Source organism: Plasmodium knowlesi (assembly GCF_000006355.2).
Source record: "Plasmodium knowlesi strain H genome assembly, chromosome: 2".
NCBI classification, from domain to species: Eukaryota; Apicomplexa; class Aconoidasida; order Haemosporida; family Plasmodiidae; genus Plasmodium; species Plasmodium knowlesi.
In genome coordinates, this window is record NC_011903.2 from 602,247 (window position 1) to 613,536 (window position 11,290).

At 43.6% G+C, this 11,290-nt stretch overlaps 2 protein-coding genes across 2 annotated transcripts; both read left to right on the forward strand.

The window, feature by feature from the left end:
- Nucleotides 1-1,043: 1,043 nt before the first annotated feature.
- PKNH_0214000 (ribosome biogenesis protein BRX1, putative) lies at nucleotides 1,044-2,393 on the forward strand (the record flags this gene model as incomplete). The annotated part of the gene is made up of 1 exon (XM_002257776.1): nucleotides 1,044-2,393. One exon carries the CDS (start codon nucleotides 1,044-1,046, stop codon nucleotides 2,391-2,393), a length of 1,350 nt encoding a protein of 449 aa, XP_002257812.1.
- Nucleotides 2,394-8,716: 6,323 nt separating this feature from the next.
- PKNH_0214100 (uncharacterized protein) lies at nucleotides 8,717-9,959 on the forward strand (the record flags this gene model as incomplete). The annotated part of the gene is made up of 2 exons (XM_002257777.2): nucleotides 8,717-9,566; nucleotides 9,841-9,959. Coding segments are annotated over 2 exons (969 nt in total), but the record flags the coding sequence as incomplete, so codon positions are not given.
- Between the last annotated feature and the right edge of the window lie 1,331 nt (nucleotides 9,960-11,290).

An 11,290-nucleotide genomic window follows, 5' to 3' on the forward strand; every position in this document is an offset into this window, starting at 1 on the left:
TTTTTTTTTTTTCCAACTTGTTTCCAGTTTTTTTGGGATGGATTTTATCTCAATATCGTTTTTTTCAAAATGGGATGTGGCGAGATTTTCTCTGCGGGGTTGAAGGAAGAAGAATTATTTCGACGGTCGCGCATTACGGAGCATTAAAACTAGGCACATGCATTTCGCTCTGTTTGCTTAGACGGTTTTTGTGAACCTTTCCAGAATTACTTGTGGCTTCCGCTTTTTTTTTTTTTTTTTTATCGCCAAATGGAGTATGAAGAAATGTACATGTTTAGACGTTTATATGTTTATATGTTTATGTATGGGCAGCAATGTTCCCTTGTTCCATGACCTGATGCTCATGATACCACCCCTTGTGAAGGCACTTGTTTTTTTATTCCCCCACCGCGTCAGCAAAATTCTTCATATAGGCCACATAGTGCGCGTTTTGTGGGGGCACCGGGATATTCCTGTATAACACCATTCGGCGTCGCAATTATGTTATCTCATGTAGGCGTCGGAGCGTTTTACCTCAGCGCTAATGTAGCACTGTCGGTTAAACCAATCATGGAAGTTTTTTTTTTTTTTTTTTTTTTTTTAATTATACCAAATTCGTCAGTAAGCACGTAATAATTAAATACATCGCATTTGTAGCACTTTATGCTGTGGCGCGTAATGTACATTGGGGGGCAAAGAAATTACGTACCTTTGGATGGGGTTAACTTTTTTAAAAAAGAGCAACGCCATTTCGATATATAAACGGGAAATTTTTGAGGAGAAGAATATTTATCACGCAGAAGGATTAGGCATGCTCCTGAGGAATCACATTTTATGTCGAATTGAAGGAACGCAGCATTGTGCCGTTCGTCTGTTCGCCAAACTGCTAAATTTTTCTACTTAAAAAAAAAAAAAAAAAGTAGAAAGGGGGAAGAGTAAATTAGTAATTCCCCAGTTGCATACATTTATTTACCCTCATTTTTTGGAGAGAACAAAAAAGAGCACTAATTTATGCAACCTCACGTTTGAAGAATTGTCAATCTGCATTACCCTCAGCATATAAAATGAATGAACAGGGAGATGTAGAAAGTGAAGTACTGCAGGATGTTGAAGGGAATGATGAAGGGGAAGAATCGTGTATGCCAATAAATGGCTACACATGTGATACTAAGAAAAGGAAGGAAGGTGCGGAGGCAGATAATGTTGTAGAGGTGGAAGTGCAAGAGGAAGAGGAGAATGATCAGGTAGATGAAGAGGAAGATGAAGAACAGGATGACGAGGGAGGTGGAAACGAAGAGGAGGATGACGACGAAGAGGAAGACGAGGAGGATGATGAGGACGATGATGATGAAGAGGATGAGGAAGACGAAGAAGAAGACGAATACAATGATGATGATGAAGAAGAGGATGACGATGAGGAGGAAGACGAAGAGGATGATGAGGACGATGATGATGAAGAGGATGAGGAAGAGGACGAAGAAGAGGATGACGACGATGAAGAGGATGAAGAAGAAGAGGAAGAAGAGGAGGAAGAGGAGGAGGAGGAAGAGGAAGATGAGGAAGGGGACGCGCAGGACGACGGAGCGGATGAGGACCCCTACATGCTGAAAGATGCGACATACATCCAAAAGAACGAACTCTGGAGAAACCGACAGAGAGTCCTGATAGTGAGGTCGCCGCTAAAAAAAAAGAACTGCAAATCGTTCGTCGAAAATTTAAAGCTATTGCTACCGCATCATAAGACGGAAAGCAAGTGGAATAAGAAGGCCAAAAAAAGCGACCTATGCGACATAAGCTACAGCAGAAACTGCAATAACATAATATTTTTTGATGTAAAAAAAAAAAGATATTGCTTGTGGATATGTAAAAATAGAACAGGACCTTCCCTATATTTTGAGATCTTGGATTATATCCCCTTGCACAGTTTACTCTTTTCGGGAAACTGCTTACTATATTCAAGGCCGCTTTTAATATTTAGTAAACCATTTGACGAATTGGAGCACCTAAAGTTAATTAAGGAGGTTTTCATTCAAGTGTTCGGGACACCCAACTACCATCCGCTAAGCAAGCCCTTCTATGATCACTGCTACTCTTTTGTGCATGTGAATAATTTAATATACTTTAGACATTACCAAATAATGCCCATAACGTTAGCAGATTCTAACAATGTTAACAAGCAGAAGTTGGTGGAAATTGGTCCCAAGTTTACCCTACATATTATCCGAATTTTTGAGGAGTGCTTTAAAGGGAGGGTTTTGTACGAAAATATCAAGTACAAGAATTATGTTTCCCCGCAGCAGATGCGGATGGAAAAGGATGCCCATAAGAAAATGAAGAATTTAAAGGAAAAAAAGAAAATGATTAAGAGGATGAAGTTTATCCGGACACCGATTAAGACGGACATAGATTTTTAAATTAGAGCGGACGCTACACCTGCGACTGCCACAGGAGGAGGTACATCCCAGACACTTCTCGTCCGCGTTATCATCACTCGGGATTTGCGTTTGAATTTAAGTGTTTGCTTCATCTTTTCCCATTCTTAATGTGTCTGCTTTTGTATGCGTTATTACGCTGTCTTATACCTGTTTACACACATTTGTGTGTTTTTTTTTCGTTAAGAACTCAGTTGGGCCATAGTGGCACCAATGCACACATACAGGAAAAAATAACGAACTCGGCATATGTGCGCCATTCCTTTTTAAAAACCATCCCATGCAGAATCCTAAGACTTGTGAATGAAAAAAAAGCCCTATATATCCTGCGCGTACCCATGTACACGCCCCAACTTTTTCATTCCCAAATCAACCTTCTCTATAAAGTGACATGCGTCTATAGTAGCACATGCAGCATTATGGATTAGAAAAAAAAAAAAAAAGAACACACACATTGTTCGCTCCTCCACAGGCCATTTTATGTGAGTTCTGCTTAAAAAAATTGGTTCTAAATTCTCCAATTCATTCGAACTGTTTTGGAAAAAATAAATATTAAGGCAAATAGAATGATAGGAAATTCTTGAATTCCACCTTTTCTTTTTTTTTAACCTTAACGTGGATAGTACATTATAAGGCGAGGGTTGAGATTTTAGGGTTCAGGGTTTAGGGTCCAGGGTTCAGGGTTCAGGTTTTAGGATTGAGGGTTTAAGGTTCAGTGTTTATGGTCTCAGGTTCAGGGATTTTAGGGTTCAGGGATCAGGGTTTAGGGCTCAGGGTTCAGGGTTCAGGGCTTAGGGTTTAGGGTGTTCAGGGTTCAGGGTTTTCAGGGCTTAGGGTTTCAGGTTTTAGGGTTCATGGGTTTAGTGTTCATGGGTTTAGGGTTCATGGGTTTAGGGTTCATGGTTCAGGGTTTAGGGTTCAGGGTTTAGGGTTCAGGGTTTAGGGTTTAGGGTTCAGGGTTCAGGGTTCTGGGTTAAGGGTTTAGGGTTCAGGGTTTAGGGTTCATGGGTTTGTGGGTTCAGAGGTTCCGGGGTTCTGGGTTTAGGGTTTAGGGTTCAGGGGTTTTGGGGTTCTGGGTTTAGGGTTTAGGGTTCAGGGGTTCAGGGGTTTCAGGTTTTGGGTTTAGGGTTCAGAGTTTAGGGTTCAGGGTTTAGGGTTCACAGTTTAGGTTTCACAGTTTAGGGTTCACAGTTTAGGGTTCACAGTTTAGGGTTCACAGTTTAGGGTTCACATTTTAGGGTCTCAGGGTTTAGGGTTTAGGGTTCAGGGTTTAGGTTTCAGGGTTCAGGGTTCAGGGTTTAGGGTTTAGGGTTCAGGGTTTAGGGTTTAGGGTTTAGGGTTCAGGGTTTAGGGTTTAGGGTTTAGGGTTTAGGGTTTAGGGTTTAGGGTTTAGGTTTAGGGGTTTAGGGTTTAGGGTTTAGGGTTCAGGGTTTAGGGTTTAGGGTTTAGGGTTTAGGGTTTAGGGTTTAGGGTTCAGGGTTTAGGGTTTAGGGTTTAGGGTTTAGGGTTCAGGGTTCAGGGTTCAGGGTTTAGGGTTCAGGGTTCAGGGTTTAGGAGTGGGGTTCCGGGTTTAGGACTACGGTTCAGGGTTTTAGGGTTTAGGAATAAGGCTCAGGGATGAGCTTTACTTACTTTAGGGGGGGATAGGGAAATCTCCTCGCAGACACTAACCGGATACTACACACCAACCGGATTGTAGTAACCGGATGGTATGAACCGGATGGTGGGAACCTGATGGTAGGAACCGGATGGTGGGAAGTGGATGGTATGGACCGGATGGTAGTATCCAAATAGTAGGAACTTGATGGTGGGACCTGGATGCTAGTGACCGGACGGTAGGAACCGGATTGTAGTATCCAAATAGTAGGAACTTGATGGTGGGACCTGGATGCTAGTGACCGGACGGTAGGAACCGGATGGTATGAACTGGATGGTATGAACTGGATGGTATGAACCGGATGGCAGGGAAGAATCCCAGCATCCCTCCCGGGAGGGGTAGGTAAAACTCCTCGCAGACAGAAACCGGATACGACACAACAACCGGATGCTAGTAGCCGGATGATAGTGCGCGGATGGTATGGACCGGATGGAAGGGGAAGACGAACCGGATACTGGACATTAACCGGATGGCAGAAAACAGGATGGAAAAAGAAAAAAAAAAAAAAAGGTTGGGTGAGGATGGGAAGGTTGTGGGGTGTTAGAAGTCAGATTCCGGGTTTAGGAGTAGGGTTCCGGGTTTAGAAGTAGGGTTCCGGGTTTAGGAGTAGGGTTCCGGGTTTAGGAGTAGGGTTCCGGGTTTAGGAGTAGGGTTCCGGGTTTAAGAGTAGGGTTCCGGGTTTAGGAGTAGGGTTCCGGGTTTAGGAGTATGGTTCAGGGTTTAGGAGTCAGATTCCGGGTTTAGGAGTAGGGTTCCGGGTTTAGGAGTAGGGTTCCGGGTTTAGGAGTAGGGTTCCGGTTTAGGTGTAAGGTTGCAGGGGTGTTGGAATAAGGTTGTAGGGGTTTTAGAATAAGGTTGTAGGGGTGTTGGAAATAGATTGTAGGGGTATAGGAGTAAGGTTGTAGGGTGCCAGAATTCAGATTCCTGGTTTAGGATGAAGATTGTAGGGGTGTCAGAATAAAGTTGTAGGGGTGTCAGAATTCAGATTCCTGGTTTAGGATGAACATTGTAGGGGTGTCAGAATAAAGTTGTAGGGGTGTTAGGAGTCAGATTCCGCGTTGAGGAATAATGTTGTAGGGGTGTTATAAGTCAGATTCCGGGTTTAGGTGGAAGGTGTCAGGGTGTTAGGACTTAGATTCCGGGTTTAGGACAAAGGTGTCAGGGTGTTAGGACTTAGATTCCGGGTTTAGGACAAAGGTGTCAGGGTGTTAGAACTTAGATTCCGGGTTTAGGAAAGAAGGTTGTAAGGGTGTTAGGACTTAGATTCCAGGTTTAGGAGGAAGGTGTCAGGGTGTAAGAACTTAGATTCCGGGTTTAGGACAAAGGTGTCAGGGTGTAAGAACTTAGATTTCGGGTTTAGGAGAAAAGTCTCAAGGTGTTAGGACTTAGATTCCAGGTTTAGGACAAAGCCGTCAGAGTGTTAGAACTTAGATTCCGGGTTCACCAGGAAGGTATCAGGGTGTTAGGACTTAGATTCCGGGTTTAGGACAAAGGTGTCAGGGTGTTAGGACTTAGATTCCGGGTTTAGGAGTAGGGTTCCGGGTTTAGGAGTAGGGTTCCGGGTTTAGGAGTAGGGTTCCGGGTTTAGGAGTAGGGTTCCGGGTTTAGGAGTAGGGTTCCGGGTTTAGGAGTAGGGTTCCGGGTTTAGGAGTAGGGTTCCGGGTTTAGGAGTAGGTTTCCGGGTTTAGGAGTAGGGTTCCGGGTTTAGGAGTAGGGTTCCGGGTTTAGGAGTAGGGTTCCGGGTTTAGGAGTAGGGTTCCAGGGTTTAGGAGTAAGGTTCCAGGGTTTAGGAGTAAGGTTCCAGGGTTTAGGAGTAAGGTTCCACGGTATTAGAAGTCAGATTCCGGGTTTAGAAATTCAGATTCCGGGTTCAGGAATAAGGTTGCAGGGGTGTTCATAGTCCGATTCCGGGTTTAGGAGGGAGGTTTTAGGGGTGTCAGAATAAGGTTTTACGTGTATTAGAAGTCAGATTCCGGGTTTAGGAATAATGTTGTAGGGGTGCCGGAATAAGGTTGTGGGATGCAGGGAATTAAATTCCGGGTTCAGGAGTCAGATTCCGGGTTCAGGAGTCAGATTCCGGGTTTAGGAGTAGGGTTCCGGGTTTAGGAGTAGGGTTCCGGGTTTAGGAGTAGGGTTCCGGGTTTAGGAGTAGGGTTCCGGGTTTAGGAGTAGGGTTCCGGGTTTAGGAGTAGGGTTCCGGGTTTAGGAGTAGGGTTCCGGGTTTAGGAAGAAGGTGTCAGGTTGTTAGAACTTAGATTCCGGGTACGGGGGGAAGGGTTTCAGGGTGTTAGAACTTAGATTCCGGGTTTAGCAGGAAGGTTTTACGGGTGATAGAAGTCAGATTCCGGGATTAGGACAAAGGTGTCAGGGTGTAAGAACATAGATTCCGGGTTTAGGAGTAGGGTTCCGGGTTTAGGAGTAGGGTTCCGGGTTTAGGAGTAGGGTTCCGGTTTTAGGAGTAGGGTTCCGGGTTTAGGAGTAGGGTTCCGGGTTTAGGAGTAGGGTTCCGGGTTTAGGAGTTGGGTTCCGGGTTTAGGAGTTGGGTTCCGGGTTTAGGAGGAAGGTTCCAGGGTTTAGGAATAAGGTTCCAGGGTTTAGGAGTAGGGTTCCAGGGTTTAGGGGGAAGATTTTAGGGCTGTTAGAACTTAGATTCCGGGTTTAGAGGGAAGGTTGCCGGGGGTGTTAGGACTTAGATTCCGGGTTTAGGAAGAAGGTGTCGGGGTGTAAGAATGTAGTTTCCGGGTTTAGGAGGGAGTTTGTTGGGCTGTTAGGACTTAGATTCCGGGTTCAGGGGGAAAGTGTCAGGGTGTTAGGACTTAGATTCCTGGTTTAGGACGAAGGTATCAGGGTGTTCGATGTCAGATTCCGGGTTTAGGAGGAACGTTGTAAGGGTGTAAGAACTTAGATTCCGGGTTTAGGAAGAAGGTGTCAGGGTGATAGAACTTAGATTCCGGGTTTAGGACGAAGCTGTCAGGGTGTAAGAATTTAGTTTCCGGGTTCAGGAGAAAGTTGTCAGGGTGTAAGAACTTAGATTCCGGGTTTAGGAGGAAAGTTGTCAGGTTGTTAGAAGTCAGATTCCGGGTTTATGTGTAAAGGTGTCGGGGTGTTGGAACTTAGATTCCGGGTTTAGGACAAAGGTGTCAGAGTGTAAGAACTTAGATTCCGGGTTTAGGGGGAAGGTTGTAAAGGTGTTAGAAGTCAGATTCCGGGTTCAGGAGAAAGGTGTCAGGGTGTTTGGACTTAGATTCCTGGTTTAGGACGAAGGTATCAGGGTGTTCGATGTCAGATTCCGGGTTTAGGAGTAAGGTTGTAGGGGTGCTATAATTCAGATTCCGGGTTTAGGAATAAGGTTGTAGGGGTGTCAGAATTCAGATTCCGGGTTTAGGAGGAAGGTTGTAGGGGTGTCAGAATAGGATCTTAGGGGTGTCGGAATAGCGCCTTAGGGGTGTCAGAATAGGGTCTTAGGGGTGTCAGAATAGGGTCTTGGGGGTGTTAGAATAAGGTGGTAAGGGTGTTAGAATAAGGTTGTAGTGATGTTAGAATAAGGTTGTGGGGGTGTTAGAATAAGGTGGTAAGGGTATTAGAATATGGTTGTTGGGGTGTCAGACTTTAGATTCCGGGTTTAGGACACAGGAGTCAGGGTGTTAGAACATAGATTCCGGGTTTAGGACAAAGGTGTCAGGGTGCTTGAACTCAGATTCCGGGTTTAGGACAGATGTGTTAGGGTGTTATAACTTAGATTCCGGGTTTAGGAGGAAGGTGTCATGGTGTTAGAACGTAGATTCCGGCATTAGGAAGAAGGGGTCAGGGTGTAAGAACTTAGATTCCGCGTTGAGGACAAAGGTGTCAGGGTGTTAGAAGTCAGATTCCGGCTTTAGGAGAAGGGTGTCAGGGTGTAAGAACTCAGATTCTGGGTTTAGGAGTGGGGTTCCGGGTTTAGGAGTAGGGTTCCGGATTTAGGAGTAGGGTTCCGGATTTAGGAGTAGGGTTCCGGGTTTAGGAGTAGGGTTCCGGGTTTAGGAGTAGGGTTCCGGGTTTAGGAGTAGGGTTCCGGGTTTAGGAGTAGGGTTCCGGGTTTAGGAGTAGGGTTCCGGGTTTAGGAGTAGGGTTCCGGGTTTAGGAGTAGGGTTCCGGGTTTAGGAGTAGGGTTCCGGGTTTAGGAGTAGGGTTCCGCGTTTAGGAGTAGGGTTCCGGGTTTTAGGGTTTAGGAATAAGGTTCAGGGGTTAGCTTTAGTTACTTTAGGGGGGTAAAGGAAAAACTCCTCGAAGACAAAGACCGGATACTACACCAAAATCCCCGATGAATGCCGTATGCATTCTCTCTGAAGGAAAAAAACTCCTCGCAGACAGGAAAGGAAAACGGGATGGTACTCCAACCGGATACTACACATTAACCGCATGGTGGGAACCGGATACAAGACACTAACCTGACGCCATGGGAACCGCATAGTGGGGGCAAAGGGGACGAGGGATGGAACTGGAGAAGTGTAACCTGACAAGGGAAAGAAATTAAGAGAGAATTGGAAAGATGAAGAGGAATATAGAAAAAGGAGGAACATAGGAAGAGTGTGTATTGTGCCATTATAAATATTTACATATCAATATGCACGCTTACAGTTGTATATGTATTTTCTCTGTGTTCTTTTCTATGCAGGATGCAATGCGTAAGAATTTGGAGGAGACATGGGACAAGTTGAAGGGTTGGCTTATGTATAACGGGTCAAATGAAATAGCGAATTTCTGTGACAGAAGTAAGGGACTTTGGCCGGGGGGCAATTGGCCCGGATATATGGAATTGTTGTGTCAACCTATATTAGAAATAAAATATTTCATCAGTGGTATAAAGACAGCCAGGGACAGTGGATCAAAGAACGATGTGCCACCAACCTATGAAACTGTCGACAATGTTGAAGCTTATAAACGATGTCTTGTTGGCACCGTCGCCTTATCTGAAATTTATGGCGACCATTGTAAATTGAAGGATGTCATAGGGAAGGTTGAAGGACAAATAATGGACAAAGTGAAAGCGCACTATAAGGAAAAGGGTAAGAGTGTAACGTTCCATGAATGTAAAGGAAAAGTGGATGGGACCACTTTAATGCTTGCTAAATCACTTCTTCAGGATAAAATCAAACAGTGGACAGAAGAAAAAAGGAAATCAAATGAAGGTTGGAGGGTAGGGAGCGAGTTGTGGGGAAGAATGAAGATGCGTTGTACTAATAGTAAAAATCCGCCTCAAAGTCTCGTGGACGCTAGGAAGAAAGAGTGGAAGGAAAGTAATAAAGGAAGTACAGCAGCATTCTTAGGAGTAAAGAGTGATGATAAAAGGAGTGAAGGAGCTCTGATGAGTGAGATAATGGAGGATGACGACAAATTCTCATCGTCGAAATTAGGTGAAATGTTGAAGACAGCAGTGGCAGGGGCGATAACATCGGGGAATAACATTGATGTAGACAGGCTAGTTCAGAGTATAAAGGAGGGAGCGGAAAAAACAGTAGGTGAGTACTTTAAGGGGGAATGGGAATGGAACGAATTGGGGGGAAAAGTGTCTGGGGGAAGGGGGGAAGGGGGGAAGGGGAAGGGATTTCCCTTCCCCTTCCCCCCCTTTCTCTTTTTTCCATCCTTGTCATTTCTTAGACACCTTCTCTTCCTTACATCATTCTTTACCATTCCTCTTTCTACATTTTCCCATCCTATACCACATCATTCACTAGTCCAACATTTTATACCGCGTCATCACCCCATGAACTTCCCCTTTTTCTTCTTTTACAGCTCAGGAATGCATGAAAGACAACAGCAACGATTTTTGCCAGCGCTTGCAATGTGCACAAAAACATTGGGAATTAAGGGGACAGCAGAAACCGGGGCAAACGCAGGGAAGCAGCAGCAACGTAAGCAGGGGGAAAGACTGTTCATATATTCATATAAGTACATATATGTATATATGTATATATATGTATATATATGTATATATATGTATATATATGTATATATATGTATATATGTATATGTATACCTATGTATATATATGTATATATGTATATATATGTATATATGTATATGCATATGCTATATGTATATATATAGGCATGTAGGAGTATATTTTATATATACCTACATGTATATACGTGTATATGTAACATATATATATGTATATAGATGCATATGTATATACAATATATGTGTAATAATATATCAGTTCATGTATATATATATATATATTCTTTTTTATTTCTCTATATATATGAAATGTGGATATAGGGTGTTCTCACATAGCCATATGATATATAAGTAATTATGGAGAATGTTTTTTTTCTTCGAACAGAATTGTATAAAATTATAGGAGAATAAATAATGTTTGTATAAGAAGGAAGTTCTCAAAGGAAGGAATGTAAGAAGGTTTAAAGGGAAGAAAAAGAAGAAGAAGGTTTTCAGAGGGAAGAAAAAGAAAAAGAAGATTTAAAGAGGGAAGAAAAAGAAGGTTTCTTAAAGGAGGAAAAAGAAGGTTCAGTTCCCTCGTTTTTTTTAGAACAACAACAAGTATATGGCCTGGTGTTTTACCCACCTTTTGGGGGGGAGAAAAAGAATCTTTCTTTTTTTTTTATACGTGTTTTAAAGGGGGGAAAACAAACAGGGTTTTGCAGGTAAGGAAAGAAGGTTTTCTAAGGAGGAAGAAAAAGAAGGTTTCTTAAAGGGGGGTTTCGAATAAGGAAGGTTTTCGAGGGGAAGGAAAAGAAGGTTCAGTTCCCTCGGTTATTAGAACAATTATATATGGCCTGGTGTTTTAGCCACCTTTAGGGGGAAGAAAAAGAAGTTTTTCAGAGGGAAGAAGAAGAAGGTTTCTTAAGGGGGAAAGGAAAAAGTAGGTTTTGAAAGGGAGGAAAAAAGAAAGAAGGTTTTAAAGGGGGGAAGAAAAAGAAGGTTCTTTTTCCTCGGTTATTAGAACAATAATATATGGCCTGGTACTTAACCACCTTCAGGGGGGAGAAAAAGAATCTTTTCTTTTTTTTTTACGTGTTCTAAAGGGGGAAAGCAAACAGGGTTTTACAGGTAAGGAAAGAAGGTTGTTTAGGGGGGGGTAGTGAGGAAAGAGTGTTTAGGGGGGGGGGTAAGGGAAAACTACTTAGGGGGGGTGAAAGGGAAGACTACTTAGGGGGGGGGGACAGGGAAGACTACTTAGGGGGGGGGGACAGGGAAGACTATTTAGGGGGGGGGTAAGGAA